The 22,753-nt window shown below is 39.2% G+C and overlaps 1 protein-coding gene across 2 annotated transcripts in view; it reads left to right on the forward strand.

Moving 5' to 3' along the window:
• LOC139647304 (metabotropic glutamate receptor 4-like) overlaps nt 1-22,753 on the forward strand; it is a 140,020-nt gene that overhangs the window by 84,981 nt on the left and 32,286 nt on the right. Inside the window, exons 3-5 of one of the 2 annotated variants that reach the window (XM_071523185.1) lie at nt 9,164-9,299; nt 16,261-16,415; nt 17,408-17,548. In XM_071523185.1, coding sequence (XP_071379286.1) covers nt 9,164-9,299; nt 16,261-16,415; nt 17,408-17,548 — 432 coding nt within the window. The remainder of the gene's footprint in view (nt 1-9,163; nt 9,300-16,260; nt 16,416-17,407; nt 17,549-22,753) is intronic. The other variant, XM_071523186.1, reaches the window with a different exon arrangement.

Consider the following 22,753-nt stretch of genomic DNA (forward strand, 5'->3'; position numbering starts at 1 on the left):
TTTAAAAAACTCTTTAGGTTTAACATTTTCATCATGCAGCTAAGCCTTGCTAGGTGGATTCTCCTTGGATAAGAGGGAAAGTCCCATGGTGTTCAGGTGAGTCATTTTTACCACAGTGCAGGAAAGCTCATTTCACAGTGCTCAGAGGCTTGTCTCTGATTTATAAATCATTTACCCCGAGTAAGAAAATGTCATTCAGTCATTTGAAATCTAATTTGTAGTTGCCCCAGACCCTGTTGTCATGTACCTTTTATTTATTCAGGAAGTGGGAACTGAATAGACAGTACGCTCTCAAGCAAAAGTGCTGGGGAAGTCTCAATGGTCAACAATGACATGGAATTACTATTCTGTCTTGAAGAATATAAAATGCACGTACCAAAATAGCTGTATATTATTTTTGCACCCTTAGATTGAGCTGTTACATTTGTACAAAAAAAACTTTGCTGCTAACACAGGTCAGAACTAGCTGACCTGACAGTGTTGGATTTCTCATTCTGCTGCCGAAGCAAAGAATAATTTCTGCTCACGCCACTGGGTTGCAATAACTGTCATTTTTTTTATATAATGCCATGGTAGTCAAAAGGATGTGCTCATCTCAGTGTAAAGTTGATGTGAACACAAGGATTTGTTGACAATTGCTGTATTCATGCAGATTTAAAGTATCTTTCAAATCTGACCATTTTCATGCCAAAAAAATCCAAAATATTATGAGTAGTCAATCAATTTCCTTTGGAATTTGATTTTTGTCAGGGTGGAAAAGCTTCTGAAACATATTTAGAGCATGAAAAATAAATAAATAAAATAATAATAATAATAATAATAATAATAATAATAATAATAATAATAATAATAATAATAATAACATTGATTCATATTTGTGTGGAATCAGGTCAAAATGGAATGCTTTCAGGTTAAGGGCTTTCCATAGACAACCAGTGTAGTGTTGATAATTTCCCACATTTAATAAAAGGTCAATACTAGCCCGATATATATCAGCTTAACCCTGATTTTACTCCCTCAAAATGTCTTGATCATGTGCTTTCCTTAAAAACCTTAAGCCCTTAAGAGTGTTGCACTGCATGTGCATATCCAGTCCAGGATCTGCACTGTGGGCCAAACTGCAGGGACACTCTGGGAAGATTAATATGTGTAAAATAACATGCTCTGTCACTACTGCCCTCTTGCCCTCCAAGAGCTTCCCATGTGCTGCAGGGATAAATAGAGAGTGTGGGTCCATTTCCCTCTGGGACTTAAAGCGCGCTGATATCAGGCCAGGGTTGCTGACGGATGTAATACCGTGACTGGTTGCCATTCGGCTTAAGAAAATAGCCATGCCAACAAATACTTACAGTTGATCCATCAACTTTGAGGCCAGAGTATAACAACAGTTCAACCCAGTTGTGGTATACTTTCACAGCTTGTTAGTGTAGTCATAAATATTGGTACAAGCTTGATTGGATAATTTTTGATGGCAGAAACCAGTGATTACGCCCTTGCAGTCTTAATGCAGTCACTTAAACGTCCAATCCTGAATCACAGTATATATAGCACCTCTTGTGGCACCAGAGTTCCTCCACCGCTGGCTTTCGTTATCTTCATTTCATTGTTGACAATTTTTAATTCTCAAACTAGTTGCTTCTGTAGTTTTAAATGAATGTTGAAACTGTAATAGTGTGTTTACATTTTAATTGTTCATTTCCAAAATAATAATAAATAATTAATTATCCTCATCTCTTAAAATATAGAAGCTCCAGTCTGTAAAAGTTATTTTATCTATCTTTTAAAAAACTATTTTGTAAGGGTATGTCAGCTGTGGAGCTTGCCTTTCGTACATATGGGTGCAACCTAGCATTAAGACTTCTGTCTATTCATGTTATACTGTAGGTATAAAACAGCACTAACTAACAAGCAAACTGACACTACTGTTTATTTGAATTCACAGTATATTAGGTTATAGAAAATGCTGCGCTGATTCTCATGTCAGAAAGAAAACAAGGGCTTAGTCGAATTATGGTATATTTATTTACCAATTCACATTAGGTCATGTAAGTACATCAAACTCACAGCAACGTAAAAAAAATCTTTTCCATATCTGCCATGACACAGCAACCCTACAAGTTCAAATTTCTTGATTTCACCTTTTCAAATCTGCCAGTAACTTTGCTCAAGTCAATGTTCTCGGTTATTTCATTCTCAGTGAAGAGGAGAGCGAGCTGAAAGAGACTGTCCACGCGCAGGAAAGTTTCAGTAGTTTGAGTCGACTCAAAGAGTGCTCAGCCTGCACACTGCTCAGGGGAATAGTCTGGTAAATCCTATCCAGTATCAATGGGTTTAGGAAGGCTCTGTTCATATTACTGGCAATAAGGAATGATGAAAGTTGGTCAGTGGACAGCTCATCATTCTGCTTCTCAAAAAAGCTTTTGTATACGTTGAACGTCACTGTTGCACCACTGAGTTGTATTGTGGCATTGGGGAACGCATTACGTGACTCCATGGCAACGGAACATTCCACCTAGGGGGTGGAAATGGGAATAATAGAGACATAGATTTTATACAAGAGTGGATGAGCGAGAATATAGTCATTGTTCTTCTTAATATGCTTGTTTAACTTGGGAATGTTTAATGATATAAATTAATTCTGCAGGATTGTCTACATTGTGAGCCATGGGTGCCCGGCACCCACGGCACCCATTTAAATTCCACTAGTGATTACTTTAGAGTAATTCCAAGAGATTGGGCAGTGTTTGAATCTCATTGAAATGTGAGGGAGTTTGTATGATATCAGATGTTGGTTGGCAGTTAGGGTAAGATGTAAGGAAGTTTATGGTATTTTGTGATTATGGATTAACTATAGATTAAGACATTGTGAATCATGTAAATGATTGTACAGTGTACTCTTATGTTTTGTATATCTTGTTAAAGGAAACCGAAGCATACTTATTTTACAGAAAACATACAGAATTATGTATCACAGTAATCCTAATCTCCTTTTATCCAGTCTAATTCCACATACCACCACGCAGATATCTTTCTTACAAACATCAGAGCATCTCCACATGAGAACATTTGAAAGCCATCATGAAAGACTGCAGGCAAGCTCCAAAATTGCTTCCCATCATTTTGTTTCATCTTGTGCTCCTTTGATACTCAAATGGTCAGCAGCATCCCATTCTTCAACAACACGGCAAAGTCAGGTTGCAGAGGAACTGTATGGTTATCCAGCAGACTGGTAAACCACATAGGCATAATAAACTGCAATGCTTTCTTTCTAAAACCTTTGGAAATAACATGAATGTACACAATGAAATGCTATGGCGTTGTTTCAATAATTAAGTGCTTTTTAATGTGACAACTAATAAGGCAGTCATGATTCTAAAACTAGGGATTGTAATCTGATAAATTGGTAAACCTTGCTTGATTTTGTCACTTAAGCATTAGGTATTCAATGTGTGTATACTGTAAATGTTTCATACCTTGAATAAACATTGCCTCTATAATTTTCTTTCTCAGTAATAAGTCTGAAGCATATGTTAACACCTGTTTGATATATATCTCTAATATATTCTGCAGCACAGATATTATTTACAGAGCAAAGCAGGATAGAGAGCATAGCTGTTTGTGTGCTGCTGAGTGATAACTGACAGGAGACCCTGAGTACCAGACTCACATAAAACAACTGTTCAGCCTCATGACAAATGAGGCTGAACAGTGGTCCCCATTGGTACACAGTGGTGAACCCAGGGCTCAGACATCATCCAGCCCAAAGCTGGTCTCTGATATTAGCCTGTAGTGAACTGAGCGAGTGTCTAGTCCCAGGCAGTCCACAGTCTGCATTAAATGCATGCAGACACGCTCATGTGTTTGAACTGACGATACACTGCGCACACACACACATGCAGGAGTTCCTCTCGGTAGTCTTCCTTGATCAAATGAGATAGATCAGGGTCATAGATTTGAAAAATGACACAGATACTTGGCATAATAAAGACAAATTGCAATGATAGTTAGGTGAAATTGGGGTCATTCATCTTCTGGCCATTCAATAGCTGAGCCATCCATGTGGTTCAAATTAAAAAACGATCTCTAATACCAAATCTCAGTTCTTGGCAATTCTTTCATACGACATGCTGTTTGTTGGTGTTGTTTTCCCATGATACTGGGAGAGGGTCAGTTTCTGTCTTTAATTTCAACTAAGCCAAAAATTGATGAAATTTGGTAGTTTGGGGACATCTTGGCGGCTCAGCAGTCCATAATAATTATAATGGGATATTACACTGGAATTGATCCCTGGAGGAGAAATTCATTTTTTTCTGCCCCACCCCTCCTCCCCTCCTCCACACAGGGGGGTCAGAGGACAGCGGCAGCAGAACAGCGCCCGGGGGCTGGTAGGGATTCAGTGTCTTGCTCAAGGACACTTTAGCAGGGTGGATGGTTGCTCAAACAGGGACGTAACCTTGGCCTTCAAATGAGGGACAGTCTCCCTTATCATCCCTGTCCCTTATTTTTCCAGCATTTCACTCTGAATTGTAAACTTTATGTAAAAAAAAAACATACACACACTCTCACACACACACACACACACACACACACAACAATCTTTAAACAACGTTAGTGTACTAACTTTAAAACAGTACGCTTACAGAAACCATATGAATTTCACATGTGGAAAAATCCCATGTGAACGTCTCCATGTAATAACACACATGGGCATCACATGGGCAATATGTGGAACACACATGCTTTGCACATGGGAAATGTGTGGCTTGGGAACATGCTGGTCAAGAATTAAACATGTGCTCCACATGTTATCACGTGATAACACGATTACATGTGATATGTACACATGTGGCAACATGTTATCACATGGGAAATTCATGTGTTTTTTCTGTAAGGGATATACACACACAGACACATACAGACATACACACATGTACAATCTTTAAGCAATGGTAGTGTACTAACTTTAAAACACAGTACATTTTGTGTGATTCATCTAGGCTGTAACTTGTTGGTGGGGGTGGTGGTGGTTTTACCCTTTCTGCTTGTGATTTCCCTGATTCTAATCAATTGAATTACACAAAATCATTTGGGATACAGTTAAGTAAACCAGATAGAATACAGCTAAATAAATCAGTTTAGGTATAATTTATCTCTCCATCTAGAGATATCCATCACCTTGGGTAATATTTATTTTTCCCCAATATTTTTTCATTTGATCTAATTTGACAGCATTTCCCTTTGTGTAATGTGAACCAGTGTGATCACACCACTGGTGGCATCCATTGACATGCTGCAATTCTGTACATTAGGCTCTTGGTCAGCAGCCAGACGGTATATTTGACCACATCGATAGATTGATGGAACAACACTGCTGTTCAAAGCAGAGCTGTGTGAGCTCTGTACAGATCAAACAGACTTTCTAATTATTCCTTGATTATGCTTGTAACCCAACAAATCATTTGCTAACATGCAACTGAGGTACCAAGCCAGTGAGGTCATGTTTTGATCCGGTGTTAAAGAAAGTGATTTTTGGGGAGTCGTGTTCACTGTTAGTATTTGTCTATGATAATTTGACATAGCCTGTAGCAATGGAATATTATTGGCCATTAGTATAGTTGTAACAAAATAGGCTGGCACAAGGTTTTAGTCCTCTGTATTTTTGTCACTATTAATGTTGCTGAGCTGCAAATTAGACCTGCATGTTTCGGAAATTTCCACTGAGGCCATCCCAATAAATATGCTATTTATATACCCGTACCCTCACCACACCACCCACCTAAGTGTATTTGTGTGCTTCCTCACAAGTGTTCACTGAGCTCAAAAGCTGTGCTGCAATCAGCGACAGTGCCTGGGCATATTTAATGTTTATGGCAGCATTGTCTCTCCCATGAGTGTCAAATGAGAATGAATGTTAGTGTTCAGAGCTATTAGGAGAGCAGGGAGCAGGGCTGACAATTGAAGACATGAGAGAGGAGGCTTGCAGTCTCCTCGGCGACGGATATTTTTAGAGCTGGTTTTTACACGAGGCTCTGATGTTAGGAGTGGTGCAGGGGTAAGTGTATGGAGAGGAATACACTCCATACAAAGTTTTCAGCAGTGGCTGTGGTATAAAGGACATTTTAATTTGTCAAACTGTATAGTTTAGTTGTGTCCTTCAGGTCAGTAGTTGGCGGTATGGTCTTCAGGAAAGTGTTCAAAATATTAGATCTTGAAGTTTAATTTTAGTTTCTTGATTTGATTTCACACTTTCCTAGACCAAAACAGAATCCATTCCGTTCAATTTGGTTTTACACAAGCCACTGGTTCTTTAATCTGTCGACATCATCATCAGGTAATTTTGATGTATAACTGTATAATTAATCAACAGATGATTTTGCATTTCTCTGGAGACACAAACAATGGAGTAGCTAAGTGGGGTTTTTTTGTTGTTGTTTATCCCAGGGCTGCGAGACATTTGTTATTAATTGCTTTGTATTAATTGCTTTATATTCTTTCTCTCTACGTTTACAAGATGACATTGAGTGGGAACTGGTGGTCTGGTTCAGTCTGTGAGAGATCTGATGAGAAGAGGAGGGAGAGTTTTCTTCCGCAATCTAGCAGTGCATTTTATTGAAAACCTGAATCCTGTAAAGTGACTCATTTAATTTGTTAAAATGAATCTTAAATACATAATGAGTGAGAAGTTAGACCAATTAAAAGCCACTTGAGGTTGTGTGAAAATGTCATTTTGGATTGGTTGGCATGGTTGAATGGAAGCCATTTCTGCATGCAAACCTTTCCAGACTATGAAGGGAAAAAAATATTATGCACTGTATGTTTGTGTGTTTGCACGTATGTTTGTGTGTGTAAGGGTAATAATGATGTGATATTTTATTGATCCCTGTAGGGAAAACATGTAGGATTAGCTACAGATCAGTGCGCCTTGAGCTGGCTTGCTCAAGAACACTTTAGTGGCTGCTCCCTGACACGGGGCTTGAATTCAGGTCGTCAAGTCAAGGGACCGTCTCTTTAACCATCCTATACTTACGGATGGATGGATGGATGGATGGTGTTGGCAATAAAATAAATTGGCATGTCTACCCTACAACTAACAGAGTTGCGACTGTGGCCCAGTGGAGGGCCCTGTTCAGCAGGTCTCAACTCCCACAGGCCGGCGTCTCATCTCTGGGTCCTCCTGCCATTCTCTCCAGAGGTAGAGCAATGCTACTTCCTGCCAGTGATGTGAGAAGAGAAGAAAAGGAAGGGATGAGTGCCCAGCTTCCACATAGCATATGTTGGGGGAACGGGGGACTGGAGCACCAGTGAGGCAAGGACATAGAATGTAATGATTGATAGAGTCTCTGAGAAGAGGGAGCTGCTGCTACGTTCCCATATTTCCCATGTGCCTGGCTTGGTAGTGTAAGTATAATGATATAGAGAGGTAGATGGATCAACTTGCTTCTGCCTCAGTTTAGTCAAAGCCTAAACAATCAGGAGATCCTAGATTGTAGAAATTTACAGAAACATGATTAGTTAATACAATTATAAAACACCTTGTAATTTATCGCATCAAGATTCCAAGCTCTCGAATGTTCAAATCTATGTTAAGTGTGAGATTAAAGTGAGGTTTTATAAGGGGAAAAAAAGAATTAGGAGAATGATGTAGCTGTGCTGAGAGAAGAGTCTTGCCTGAGTGCAGAGGGAAACATCCCCCAAGAACAGACATGGCCCAGTACACACAAAGGAACAAGTCTATTCCTCCAATGAAGAAACCTCTAATCCATTAACCAGCCAAGTGAACGTAAAAGCCAGAACTGTCGTGTCCTAGCTGTGACATGCATGACCAAGGGAAACCCACACGCGGCTTATCTGGAAAACAGCCCCGGTGGAATAGCGAAATCGCAGATTCGAAGCAAAAGAAAACATCATTAAATTGCACCACAGAGTACACCAAAATTAGCGAGACAGTGCAGGACGCCCCTGAGCGACTTAACCGGAAGTGACTTTTTGCACCCATGAGCAAAGCAGCCCAGCATCATTGTTCCTTTAATGGCATCCCCTGTTCTTTACTCATATTTCCAGTTTCACCAACCTATTAGTATCTGAGCCGGGGCCAGGCTTTGTTTTATGGTGTGAGTCTGGCTGCCATGCACTGAACTAGAGGGTATTATTCCTGCATTGATTGCTCATTGGGCTGGCTTTGTTCTGGGTCACGAAAGGGGAATTCATTAGCATGCACATACACTCTGTTGCATTTTGGCAGGGCGACAAAACAGTCCTGAAATGTTGCATTGGGAATTAGAAAGCCTTGGCTTGTTGGTAACCAGTGGCCGTTCCCTGCTGCTTGTAGACTTGCTGCTCAATAGCAGAGCATCTCTTAGTGGGAGAGGAGAGGTTTTTACCCATCTGGGGGGAATTGGGTATTATGTTTGCTGGTGCCTAACAAACAAGATAAGAACTGAATGAATCAATTTCATTGGACAATAGGGTTAAGTAGCATGTCACTGATTGATTAAATTGGAAATTGAATAATACATTTCACATTCTATTCTGTTTCTCTTTCAATTATATTTCTGTCTTTGTAAACAAGAGCCAGAATCACAAACACAGTACCATTTAAAGCTTATTAAACTTTGTAGGTTGAACAAAATTAAACTATATGTGTAATGAGAAAAACAAGAGACTCTGCACAAACGGAACCAATTTTCAATTACAAAATAGATGTACTCCCAAATGCCACCGAATTCCCTCACTCTCATTGGCAGGGCCATAAACTGAATTGATGGGTCTCCATGTCTGAAAGTTGCCCCTTGTGGTCTAGGAAAAGATTTTTTTTTTTAATACCTTGCATCCCTCATGCTGTGAAATATTGTACCTGCACACATTTAATCTTGCATCCATCATAAAAAAGTCCAGAAGATTGAATAGGATTTGTGTGGGTTTAAAGAAAAAGGCAAAAATGTTCCCGACTCGGCCCTGCATGACCTAGAGCACACACAAGACGTTCCTGAAATTGCAGTAATTAATTTGCACTTGAGTTTGCCACTTCAAGTCAAAATCTCAGTCTAAGCATCTTTAGCTGTAGTCAGTGGTAATGAGGTCAAAGGTTTTTTCAGAAGACAAGGCAGTAATTTCCTAGGTCTGTGTTTAATTTTGAAACACCCCTCTTTTGTCTTCCATGCAGGAGGTCTGTGCATTTCACAGTCGGTGAAAATACCACGTGAACCAAGGACCGGAGAGTTTGACAAGATCATTCGCAGACTGAGTGAGAACCCTAATGCCCGAGTGGTCATCATCTTTGCCAACGAGGATGACATCAGGTGAGTGCAGTGGAATGTTACTGTTACCTAACTAAAACAACATTTGATATTTATTTGCTTTCTAATTTTTAATAGCTGTCACTTTTCTGTTTTTAAATAGAAAGACAGTCATATGTGGGAATTTGGGTAAAGCTAGAGGTTGCAGAATCTTTCAACATACAGTGATTCATACTTCTTAGCATTGCAGTATCTTTAACTGAGGCCGCCTTTGCACCTGGCATTAAAATGCATCTCCTATGTCCACATTGAAATCATCGATTGCTTTTTTCCCCCTTTCAAAATGCAGTGTGCCACCCACGTCTTAATATTTATATCCTTTAAAGATGGCAAGGAATCAGGAATTTGTGTTGGTGCTCTATATGCACATTCTCTCACGCCTCATTACAGAGGAAGAAGTTGTTAGAGGCATATCATAGGCAATAGCTGACGTGAAGGCGGTCTTATGCAACTGTTGTCCTGCTATTATTAGTTTTGTCAGACCAAGTTGACAGCATCCATCTAGTCTCTCTTCTTCCCCATCCATGAGGTTCCTTACTCTACATTTTGATACATTACTATTTTCAATACTTGTAGTTAGCTTTAAGTCACTCTGTCAGTCAGAACTGTATGGCACCTGTTTGCTTTGCATGTGCTCCCTTGTTGGATCCATTTACTGCCGTGATTGTAGTTGTATGTAGATTGGAGATGCAATTGCACTTACACTTTGTGGGTAACGCTGCCAAATGTGCCTCTGACCAACTCCAGAGGTCGGCTGAGTGGTCAGATCTTCAATGAGTCAGGGGTGCATTTACACCCTTAAACCTTTATGCATTTTTACTCTATCCAAATACAATCTGATCCCGGTGTAAAAAGTGTCTGTGGGAAACTGGTGAATTGTGATGCTGCTGTTTCCTTGTGGCTGGGTTTGATTTCTCCCCAAACCCTCGTTGAGCTTTTGTACTCCACAAAGTTACTGCAAGTCTGTACTGTTAGTCTGTACTGTTAAAAAATGTAGGTAACACTTTATAATAACCATCATTAATAAATGGTAAATTGATAGTTAATTAAACTTTAGTTAATAGTTATTTTACTGTTAACAAACAATGAAATGATCATTAATAATGTTTACAAATTATTAGTAATGCTATAATTTATGTTATTTTATCATTAGTTTGTGTAATATAAAATAATTTGTTTATAAATTATATATTGTATCATAGCTTTTTACCCTTTTTACCGTCTCTTATCAGCTATGATACAATATATAATTTATAAACAAATTATTTTGTGCCGAACAAATGAACAAAGCAATTAAACCCATAAATGTGCCAATTTCAATTCACTCTCTATGTACTATTGGACTGATTGTTTGCCAAATAACATTTTAAGAATAAATGACTTAGTTGTATGCTGAATCACCACATACAGCACTGCATTGGGTTTATAACGAAGGGATGGTTTCCCAGCAACCAGTTAGTAGGCCAATGTATTCCGACAGGAAATGGGCAATGATTTGGGGCGGTCTCTTGATGATGACCAGAGCAGAAGTCCCAGTGCTCATTGACTTAATCCAGTCCTGATAACGGGTAATAGTCTGGATATATAGTAATTACAGAAAGCCAGGGGGATTTCAGCTCTGCATGCCTGCTCTATCCTTGAACCCAGTCAATGTGAGTTGGCAGCAGCTTAATAGGAACCCAAAATTGTCTGCACAGAAACTATAAGAGACCTGAGCTGTTTTCATGGAGCCCTATAATATGATACCTAACCAATAAAACAAATGCCCTGCCTTGCCTTGGGCTTATAAAGAATGAGGGGAATAATGTTTGAGATGCAGGAGTCACTTCAATTTTGTTTGGATTAGCCTCTCATAGTTTAGCCGAGTATTTATCAGTGTGGAAAGGGACGCACCTGAGCAGGTATTTCTGCGAGGGGGATGCTGTGTAGTATTTTCTCCATGGGGAAACAAGTTCAACACAGTCTCACAATCTCATAAAATATAAGTTAATCAGCTAAAACTTTGGTTAAGAATAAGGTTCTGTGCATGGTTAAGTAAGAAATGTTTTTGCCAAAAATTACATTTTTACTCAGAGTTGAACTTGATCTTGGCATGAGTTGGGAATTGAACTGAGGTTACCAGAGTTGATGGCAAATGTATCTGCCCATCCATCACAGCCACCACTCTTCTAGTTGTGTCTCCCTCACATAATCTTTTCGTAGTGGGAGAACGTAAGTCTCTCATTTTTCATCCACAGAGCACGTATTTGCATTTTAAGACATTGTGCTCATTTCACCAAATTTTGGTTAGTCCAGGCTTGGGGAAAGGTCATTATTAATCGAACATAAATCCTTGAGAACATAGACTTAGCAAAGTGACATCGAGTCAGTTGCATGACTCACTGCTCACCCACTCACCATTTTACAAAAAACTTTTATGGTGTAATAATTATTTTAGAAGGTTATACTGTCCTCCTTTATGTAATTAAAAAACTTGATCTTATTTGAGAAGTGAAGACAGCATGTGCTATCTGACTATTCTGCCACACAGGAAGCTTCTGTTAGCTACAATACACTGTGGTGCTTTTTTTTTTTGCTCTGGCATGTTCAGGGCAGCATGAGAGTTTGAATTGCTTCACATGCCAGGAGCTGTTTCAATTTCACGTTGGTGTGTTCCAGCTTGCTCGCTCTAACGTGCAGCGGCTACATGAACAGCAGGACTTGCTGGCAGTTTTTATGGCTCCCTTCTCTGTTACTCCAAATTAGTTCCATTAGCTGGCAAGCCTGGACAAATGTGGCAAGGGTGCTGTTCTGCTACAGCCAGGGTGAACTCTACTGCACCGAGAATGGATACACTGTCCGTGGTAGACTTTTGACTCTACTGGAAATCCTTTGCAGAGCTTTGCCCAGGCTCAGAATTGCATATCGCAGTCATGAAATCACCTCTACTGCAGCAGTCCTGCCTCTTTACAGTGTGTCTAAATAAACACCTCCTTTTCATAGGTGATACTCTACCAGTCAAACGTTTGGACAGGCCTGATTGACTGTACTTTGTTTTTCATTATCTTAAAGCCATTTTGATCTAAAGGCTTATAATGCTTGAAAATGTTTTTTTTAGACAAATATATATAGTGAAGTTGATGCCTATGTATCGATTTAACACTTTGTTTGGTCCCTGCATAATTCCATTTCTGTTATTTCATAGTTTGATGTCTTTACTATTATTCTCAAATGTGGAAAATGGTAAACATAAAGAAAAATGGGTAACGCTTTATTTCATAGCCCGCTAATTATGGTGTAACTAGTTTGTAATTATGGGGTACTAATAAAGTAACAATGCTGTAGTTACAGGGTAACAACAGCAGAAGAAGTCCAGGAATTAAGGAGTACCAATTTTGTAATTATGAGAGATCTATAAGGTAGTTGTGGTGTAACAAATAATTAAAAAATGCAAAAATGTAAAAAATAATTACAGGATACAATTACCTAATTAGGGGGGACAAAACAAATGTTATCGGTGCTTGTTCCCTGTAGTCCCTAGTTACCATAATAATAATAATTTTATGTGTTTTTGTTTGTTTTGTTTTGTTTTTACAGAAAACAAGTGGTATATTAAAAACAAAATGGACTCTCAGTGAAAAAACTGCTACATTAAGAATAAATATTGATTATATTGTTAGTAACAGAGGTATAGAAAATGGCCAACATATATTTACTAAATCCATTACACTTTCACTGCTTTAGACTACAGATTACCCATAACTGCAGGAATAAAGGTGTGTTTTGAAGAAATGCGCAAAGACATAACAGTAGTGTGCAAATAAATGTATTCAAATAAAATGATTCAGTCATTCAATTGTGTAAAGTGGATAGGAAGATGACAGGCAGTTCAGAAGTGGACTGCAGGTGAGAGGGTGTTCAAGCAGGGCTTTGGCTCATGTCCTTCTGTTTGGCAGGTCTGTTGGACTGGCGTCTCTGCTGTTGTAGCCATGTTGTCAGCAGATTTCTTTTTCTTCCCCCTGAATATGCGGGATAACCAAGAAAAGAAGCCACACTTCTTCTTCTTTGGTTTTGCCGACAGGCTGTCTTTGGCACTGGAACTCTGAGGTTCCTCTGAGGATCCTTCCTTAAGCAGGTGAATCAGGGTGTTTTCAGCAAGAGAGATGGGGAGAACCACCTCTGAGGTGGAGATATTGTCAGGTCCAGCAGAGAGGACAGTGACTTTTGTTCCCTCACAGCATTCAGGTTGATGCAGGACGGTGACAGAGCTTTCAGCAGCGGCCTCAGTCTGTGCACAAGAGTTTACCGTTTCCCTCTTGATAATAAAAGGACATTGTTCTTCCTCCTTCTCCAAGTCCTGGAGGAACAGCATCAGTTTAGAATCAGCTTTGACGATTGGCTTCCATTCATCAAGATGATCTTGAGTAGGGGCATGGTGTGCAGCGCAGGCAAAATGTAGAACTTGCTGATGAGGAAGCAAAGATGTGCTTTTCAACAAGTTTCTCATCCTCCAGGAGGACAGAGAGGAACTGCATCAGGTGTGAATCAGTGCTGCTGACAACAGGTTCCCATTTGTAAAGATGGTCCAGAGACGGCCCATGCTGTGGGGAGCAGTCAACTACAAATCTAGAGAGATGTGATGAAGCATAAAGGAGCTCATCACCAAATCCCTCCTTCTCCTTCAAGTCAAAGTGGGATTTGACCACTCATGGCTCCCACTCATCCAGGCAGCCCAGAGAAGATCCACAGGGTGGAAAGCAGTCAGCCACAAATCCAGATGTGTCACCTGGGGGAGCATAGAGGTATCTCTTTCCAACTGCCTCCATGTGGTTGTCATCGTCAAAACCATTGGGGGAGTGCTGAAGCAGCCTCAACCTCTCAATGATTTTGAAGTCATCAGTCATTGGAGCTTCAACAAGGCGGAGCAGTTTGGATTGAGCCTCAAGGTGGGCTGGGTGGATGGATGCTCCAGCCTTACCTAACGCTGTGTCTTCGGTCATGAGCGGAGACTCTTTCTCTGTGGGAGGAAGGTCTCCTTTGTCTATATCCAAGAGAAGTTTGCATGCTGATGAAGCTGCACTGGCTATTGGTTCCCATATATTGAGGCTGTCAAATCCACAAGCAGGTTTGGAGCCAAGACAAACAGCAGACTGAGGTGAAAGATCACAGTCGAGCTCAGCAGGAACTCCAGAGAAACTAGAGGCTTCAGCATACAGATAATGCTCCTTATTCAGGACTTTCACAGACATGCAGTTGATGTTTTCATGGCAAACGTAATTAAGGGCATTGAATTGAGCGACCATTTGCATGGATGCTGAAAGAAATGCAACATCTTAATCAAAAAACCATAAGACCACCTGATGTAGCTTCATTCAAGGTCAACATAGTTCATCGGAGCTTCATCATAGTTTTGTTTCAACAACAAATTTAACTGAATTTACAATGTAAATCAAATTAAGGAAGGAACACAAACAACTAGTCTGTCCTGACTGTCTGTTTCTCATTTGTCTGTTCAGCAAAATCCTCTGTACGAATTTTTTCCTGTTAAATAATAAAATTATAATGTGGCTTACAAAGATGGAAATCACACTCCATGTTTTTCCTTCCTAAAAGGTAGATATTGTTGATGTTTCTCCAAATGAATGCAACGTGAGTTTTCTTTCTCAATGTGCAGGTGAACACCGATCAGAGATTAAACTGTGAGTCTGTGTTTGTGTTCAAGTCAATCGCTCCTTTATGACACTGACAGTCTAAACTCTCTGAACTCTGCTGCATTCTGTCCAGCTGCATTATGATTCATCAGATGAAGCTCAGACACCAGTAAACTTTGATGACTTCGTGCATGGTTTATAAACTACACATGATTAAAAAACACATAACTGAATATTTGGAATTTGTAAGATACCATATTTTTTATGTGGAAAACATCTGTTTAATTGCTAATTCCTATTGCACTTCCACTGTTTTAAGCCAGTTAGCTCACTCTCTCAATCTTTTACTACTACCTACTACTATTACTACTATATATTACTATTACCTATTAGTACTACCTACTATCATATCTGAGGGGATACTTTAGGAAAATAAAAAGAAAAGTTTTTAATCTTCAATTCAGATTTTCGGGTGTAAATTATCTTTTTCCAGAACAACCTGTGCATCAACCCATGTAGTTAATAGAAACATGGGTAGCACTACAATGGCCTTTTTCCAGTGTTTGAACCTTTAAGCACTAACAGTCCACTAACAGTCCACTTCTGAACTGCCTGTCATCTTCCTATCCACTTTACACAATTGAATGACTGAATCATTTTATTTGAATACATTTATTTGCACACTACTGTTATAATGTCTTTGCACATTTCTTCAAAACACACCTTTATTCCTGCAGTTATGGGTAACCTGTAGTCTAAAGCAGTGAAAGTGTAATGGAATTAGTAAATGTATGTTGGCCATTAACATTTACTAATAATATAATCAATTTTATTCTAAATGTAGCAGTTTTTTCACTGAGAGTCCATTTTGTTTTTAATTAAAAAAAACAAAAAAAACAAAACAAAAACACATACAATTATTATTATTATGGTAACTAGGGACTACAGGGAACAAGCACAAATAACATTCGTTTAGTCCCCCCTGATTACGTTATTGCACCCTGTAATTATTTTTTAAGCATGCAGTAATTATGAAAACAGTTACACCATAACTACCTTATAAATCTCTCATAATTACAGATTTGTTACCCCTTAATTCCTGGACTTCTTGTTTTGTTACCCTGTAACTACAGCATTGCTATTTTATTAGTACCCCGTAATTACAAACTAGTTACACCGTAATTAGCGGGCTGTAAAATAAAGCATTACCGAAAAATGTGCTGTGTCCAAACTGGCAGTGTATGTATGAAATATATCAGAAAATAAATGACTGCATTTGACAGCACAACATTATATAATCCAATTATACAACGTTTTCCTTTCCTGTCCCATAGGCGGCTCCTTCAAGCAGCGAAGAAAGCTAACCAGACAGGCCATTTCATCTGGGTGGGCTCAGACAGCTGGGGCTCCAAAATCTCCCCCATACTGAACCAGGAGGAAATGGCAGAGGGTGCTGTCACCATCCTGCCCAAACGACAGTCCATACGAGGTATTCTTATCATGCTTACTTTCTGACCAAATGACCAATTTTTGAACATACTTCACTAAACACCTATGCCTTATGTTCATGCATAAAATGTTGTTTATGGTTTTAGGATTAAGTCAAATCTTGCTACTTTCCCTCTTTTACTGCTTGGTGTCTGCCTCCTCCCTTCAGGCTTCCCTTCTTATTCCTAAAGTTTTGATGACTTGTTGCATGGGAATGCTTAAGGTGTACTTTCCTTGAAACACCTTAGTTTCTCCTGCTCTCCCCTTTTCCCTGCTCACAGCTTGCTAAACTGCTCAAAAGAACGCTACATTGTCTACCACTGATGATTATGCCATCAGTATTATTTAATTTTCGACTATAATACTGATTATAATAAAATGTTTTTTTGGTTTTTTTTCAGTATACAGGCATGATGATAGGTCATTAGTATGTTTTTCACACCTAAATGTGCGTTATTGTGTTGTCTTTATGTTGTAGTTGTATATGCCATTGCTACCAATATTTAAGGTTGTTGGTAAAGTGTTGGTGTGAGTTCTGTCGAAATAAATGATAGAGTTGCCTATGGGTGACAGAAGTTAACATACTGTCATAGACTACAGCATAAGTTGATACAGTGGGCCTATTGAAATGTAAAAAGGGCTTGGGTCCTGATTTTGTTACAGTAATGCTTTGATTATGAAGAACATCTTTATAGAACAAAAAATAAAGGAAAATGTATTCCCCCCATCCCATTTCATTTCCATGGATCTTTTATACAGTATGTTGTACAGTAAAGGGTGAAAAATAGCGAAGCAAAAATGCCGATACAAATTCATGTTTTCACTAACGCATCCAATAGAAACCACTAAAAATGGCAGAATGCTTTGATCAATGCAATGTGGAAGCATTTAAAACAATAGAATAATTAAGGACATCAAAATCCAATGTACTTCTTTGTGGGAGGTCATTTGGGAGGTTAAAGTCCAACAGTACCTGTCACTGATTTCTTTCAGGTTTTGATCGATATTTCATCAGCCGAACCCTGGAGAACAACAGAAGGAATATCTGGTTTGCAGAGTTCTGGGAGAATAACTTCCAGTGCAAGCTCAGTCGGCACGCTCTGAAGAAAGGGTCCGGCATCAAAAAATGCACAAGTGAGTGCACACTTAATAACAGAGAAAGCACTCAATCAATATGCAAGTATATTGACTGGGTATGCTGTGAATACATTATATGTGTATGTGTACTTGGAATGCATGTAGATTTATTTGTAGTCAGGCGAATAACAAACACCCACTTGAATTTAGACTAAATGTAATGGGTATAGATAAGTGGGTGGGAATCTGCAATTTCATTGTAGAGAAATAAATGTCCCCATTACTCTGTGTTGGCAAGTTCCATTTGCAATGTGCTACAATAGCAATCACAAAACTGTGCCATCACATATGCTGAAAACATAATCAATAGTAAATCCAATCAGCCCATTAGAAACAAGCTTTCAGGTCATTAAAATCAGTAGGCACTCCAGGCCTGTCTCTCATTTCTCTGTGCAGTAACACGCTGCATTCAGAGTAGTCTAGACATACTGCTTGCTGATTTAAGTCTGTAGATACATTAGATCTTAAAGTGATAATCCTTAACATTCTTATTTTTCTTGATTTTGGCGACACCTTTGGTGATAAGTGGTCACTGCTTTGGTGATTTGCAATCAGTGTCGGCACACTGGCTCAGTAATAAAGACACTCAGTGTAGACTACGGCTATTAAATGATAGCGAAACCTACCAGTCTAAAAGAAAAAGAGCCACATCTTCACCGCTCCTCAGTCGCTTCTCATCTTGGAGAGATTTTCTTAGAAAGGCAAAGCCGACGCTCACTCTAGTCTCGGCTCAGAGACGACCACTCTCCTTTATAGCATGTTTACCTTCCTCTGAGCGATATCTGTCTTTGTCCTTAGATTTTTCAGTTGATGAAGTTTGATCCTCTGTTGACACCGCTCTGTTGTCATTTCTCTGTGTGTTCAATCATGGTGGCTCACCATCCGTCTTCTGTTTATTCCAAACAAACCACTGTTGTTGCTTGCAGGAACATAAAACGCATCACTTCCTGCACAGCAAAGGATTTTTTCCCGGGAAAGAGTTACCCATGCAGAGGTGTTTAGAACAGCACATGTAAAAACTTGCATGAACTCGCTAGATTGAATCACTATTGTATGGTATCAATCAGTGACAGAGAGTAGCATTTATTTGTATGAAAATGTTGCAGATTAGTACTTAATGCTCAATGACAAAGTGGATATTACAACATCACTCAAGTAAGTGATCAATCTTTTTACTCTTTTGAAAGAGCACTGTACTGAGGCTTCAAAAATATAAAACATTTCATCAAAAGTGACTCATTTGGAATTCACAGAATGTTTTTGTGATAAAACGAAACAGCACCGTACAGACAAACAGCACATAATACATTTCCTTCAGGAAGGTTAGGTGTTCAGTGTTCAGGGGCACAGCAAATCTAAGATGCGACCCTCAAAGCAGATGTCTCATCATTATTATGCCAGCTAGCTACAGCCCAGGTTGTCGTAAAGAGCAAGTTGTGTTTTATGTGATTGTGCCCCTTGTCGGGGCAGGCAGACCTTTAGAAGGACAAGGGTCACGATTTGTTGAATCGAGAACTTGGATATCCAGAATTTTTCCTAATTTGTCCTAAGACTGTTCTCTGAGAAAAGGCTCAAACTCTCAACAATGTCAGTAAGGTTTTCTCCTGGAAGGTATGGAAATTATGCTCAATACTGCCAGTGGGCAACACTCTTAAGTATTTTTAAGTTTCCTTACTCAAATTATTTTGGTAGTCAACAGTAAGCAACTTTAACCAGTTAAAGCTAATTATCAGCTGCAACCTTCACAATTAGACCTACTTGGAATGGTGATAAATACAATATTAACAACATAAAGTAGCTGACTGCTAACATTACCTAACATTACTTATAGTTGAACCACTGGTGTGAGCAGGATTTAACCCCAGTCTCACATACCCTTCAATCCAGTTGCCATGGTTTCAGGTTTTGAAGTAAATAAGTACCTTTATGTACACACCTGTAGATGTACAATAAAATAAACACAGTTCATCAAGAATATACTTATATAAACAGAATATATTGTCACCTTACAGCAAGAAGGACCTGCGTTTGATCCCCAGCTCTTTCTGTGTGCAGTTTGCATGTTCTGGGTTTCCTTCCACTGTCCAAAGACATACAAGTCCAGTGGATTGGAGACTCTAAATTGCACATAGGTGTGAATGTGAGTGTGAGTGATTGTCTATCTATCTGTGTTAGCACTGTGACAGACTGGCAACCTGTCCAGGGTGTTTCCCTGCCTTCCACCTAATGAATGCTGGGATAGTCTCCAGCCCCCTGTGACCCTGTGGAGCAATAAGTGGGTAAAGCAAATTAATGGACAGAATTTGGAATTAATGCAAATCTACTTCAGGCTGTCTAGGTACACCTTTAAAACCTTTGGGTCAGTGCCTGAACTAGCCACCCTTGGTCTCAAAATTGTTCTTTATTTTATCATCATTCGCTTGTCAGAATACTCATTTGCAAAACACCTCGTTCACACCCCCCATGCCATACATAATCAACACACACGCTCTCTCCCAACCTACAGCTGCATCTCTCCAAGGGAGGAGGGAGAAGCGGGTCTTGGGATTTTAAGGGTCTGGAATGAGCTATCGCCTACACAGCACCTTAAAAATCATAATAACAATAGAGTGTCACTTTTCGCCTGTGTCATTGAATTGTGGAACATATAAACCTCATTTAATTTGTGTGTGTGTGTGTGTGTGTGTGTGTGTGTGGTCTTTTTCTTTTAAAGGAGACCTGTTATTCATCATTCTGAAATGGTGGGTTCTTTTCATTTTACAAGATCAAAGGTGGCTGAGAACAGGCCAGGACCACATGTGTTGTATACTTAGAAGATAAGCTGAAAGTAAAGCTCAAATTTCACTTGACAACAGGAAACGAGATGACAGATGTGAAATTGATATCTTAATGTACAGCAGTACAAAATATATCTGTAAACATGATCCTGGCATGTGCAAAAACAAAAACTAATGGCTCTACCCGTTTACATCACATGTTATCAGTGCTCATTTGATGCTTCTATGGGGCATTACATGTGAGATATATGGAGCAGTAAAACATTACATCATAGATTCTATTTAAGTGGCATAAAGACTATGTGCCTTATGGAAAAAATCTATTTAAGGATGTAAATCACTGTTGACTATTCTTAACTGTTTAACTCAGGTTTTACTCAGGTATTTTAAATTTAAAACCAAATACACATCTAGCATGTATGGAGTGGGCAGTATGTCTTTATATGCCAGGCACATTATCATTTAAATGGTTAATTCATTGAGCAATACAGTATGTGACATGCACAAGAGACATCGAAGCACAAGAGGAAAGGGCAAAGGGGGGTGAATAAGCCAGTTTTCTTTGCACCGTATATAATAACTTAAAAAACATTTTTGCAACATCTGAATTGTAGAAAAAAGACTTTACTTTACAGGTCCGGTACCATGTAATTATATATGAACGCAAATATGTTGTTGTATAATTATTAGCCATGTTACTGTGTAATAGTTTTTTTTGTTAACGTCTACTTAGAAATAGTTCATACGTTGTTAGGGACCTGTAAAATTAAGGGTTACCGAAGCTATTGTACACAAGAAAGACCTGCAAGCTCTTTTGATTGCACTCTCCAGAAACTAACAGCGGAACCAGGAATAAACAACCACACACAAACAGGCCTATTTATTATACAGGTGCATGTAGTCAAAATAAAGACATGGTGTTGTCCTACTCCTAATAATCACTTGCAGACAAAAAGTCTTCTGCAGTGTCGCCAAAATTAAACAAAGTTTAGAACAGGTGCATCAAGGTGGTTTGATGTATCACTTTGCACCAGATACCATTGGAAACACTAATGCTTTGGCTTTAGCAATAGTTGGGTTGACCTCCTGCAATCATTTAGATTCATTCAACATTTGTTTTGAAAATAAGAGTGATAATTTAGTTTCATAGCCTACTAACATGCAATGATAATGGTGAGTTTTTATAATGGATGGATGTATTATTTTAGATGTTGATGTTGTAAACTCTATGGAAGTGATGCTGACTCATAGTTTATATTGGATGTAACACAGAGATCTACAAACTTTGGGTCAGAATCACTTTCTCTCACCTTTTTAATTAAACAGGAAATGTTCTCATCCAATTTGAGAGAGCTGGTAATGATGACTGACCCGAATGACTTAGTAGGATTCATAAGTGACCCATTGTTCTCTGGAGGGAGATGAACAGGCAGCCTCCTTTGAAAGGCAATCTTCAATCTCAACCTTTTAGAGATTTCGAGAGTAGGTGCCGCACATGAATGGTGCTGAATTCTCCTCAATATCCTCATAAGCAAGATGAAATAGCTTAGCCAGAAGCCAGAATTTGCTGTTAAGCGGTGGTCCTGATTCCTCAAATCATCTGTGATGGGACGTAACCAAATGATAAACCCCACTGACACACCCACAACCCCCCAGCCCCCAAACTGCAGATTTACAACCAGGTTTCTGCGGAGGAAAGCACCCTAGTTTAAACTTGATGACTTTGGCGACCCCTTGAATCCCTTGATGGTAGTGGTTTACATTACTGTCACAAAGACCACCCCCCTCTCGCCCCCTTCCCCTGATCTAGCAAAGCAGTTTTGCGTAACCTTATTATTTTTATTACATTTGCCCAATGCTAAGGAAATGGCACTCTCTCATCTAATACTGAGTGATTCCCGTTTGTATGTGTTTGGAACTACAGCAGCTAATCTGTGCTTGACAAAAAATTATCTATTGCCAGAAAATATTTTACTTACAACTATATTGAGCTAGCAAAGCAGTTTTATGTAACAGGTGTGGAATTTATTTGTCCAATGCAAACAAAACATTTCATCAGACAGGCAACTGAATACAGCTGACCTACCTGAGCATAGCAATATAGTAGAGTGGATCTGTTCTTCTTGACAATAACTTATCTTGACCCCCTGGTTATGCTGATTCTTCCAGGACTGTAGTAACGTGAATTACAGCAACAGTTGATGCTGCAGGACTGGACAGTAGCTGTGCTTGTCTGGGTATTTGTTTCGGCTACAAACAAGTACAGTAGTCCTCTTCTTGTTTTGGTTGAGGCTCCTCCTTTGTGCCGTAAGTCAATCCTGCACATTTTGTGGGAAATCGTACCCTGGGACAAGAATAAACACATAGAGAGCAAAACAGAATAAACCAATTTTCACAGCGATGATCTCATTTTTCTACAGCCATT

Source organism: Centroberyx affinis, unplaced genomic scaffold, assembly GCF_046629955.1.
Source record: "Centroberyx affinis isolate AG114_WGS23_722 - 3 ecotype Tasmania unplaced genomic scaffold, CSIRO-AGI_Caff_v1 ptg001072l_1, whole genome shotgun sequence".
NCBI classification, from domain to species: Eukaryota; Metazoa; Chordata; class Actinopteri; order Beryciformes; family Berycidae; genus Centroberyx; species Centroberyx affinis.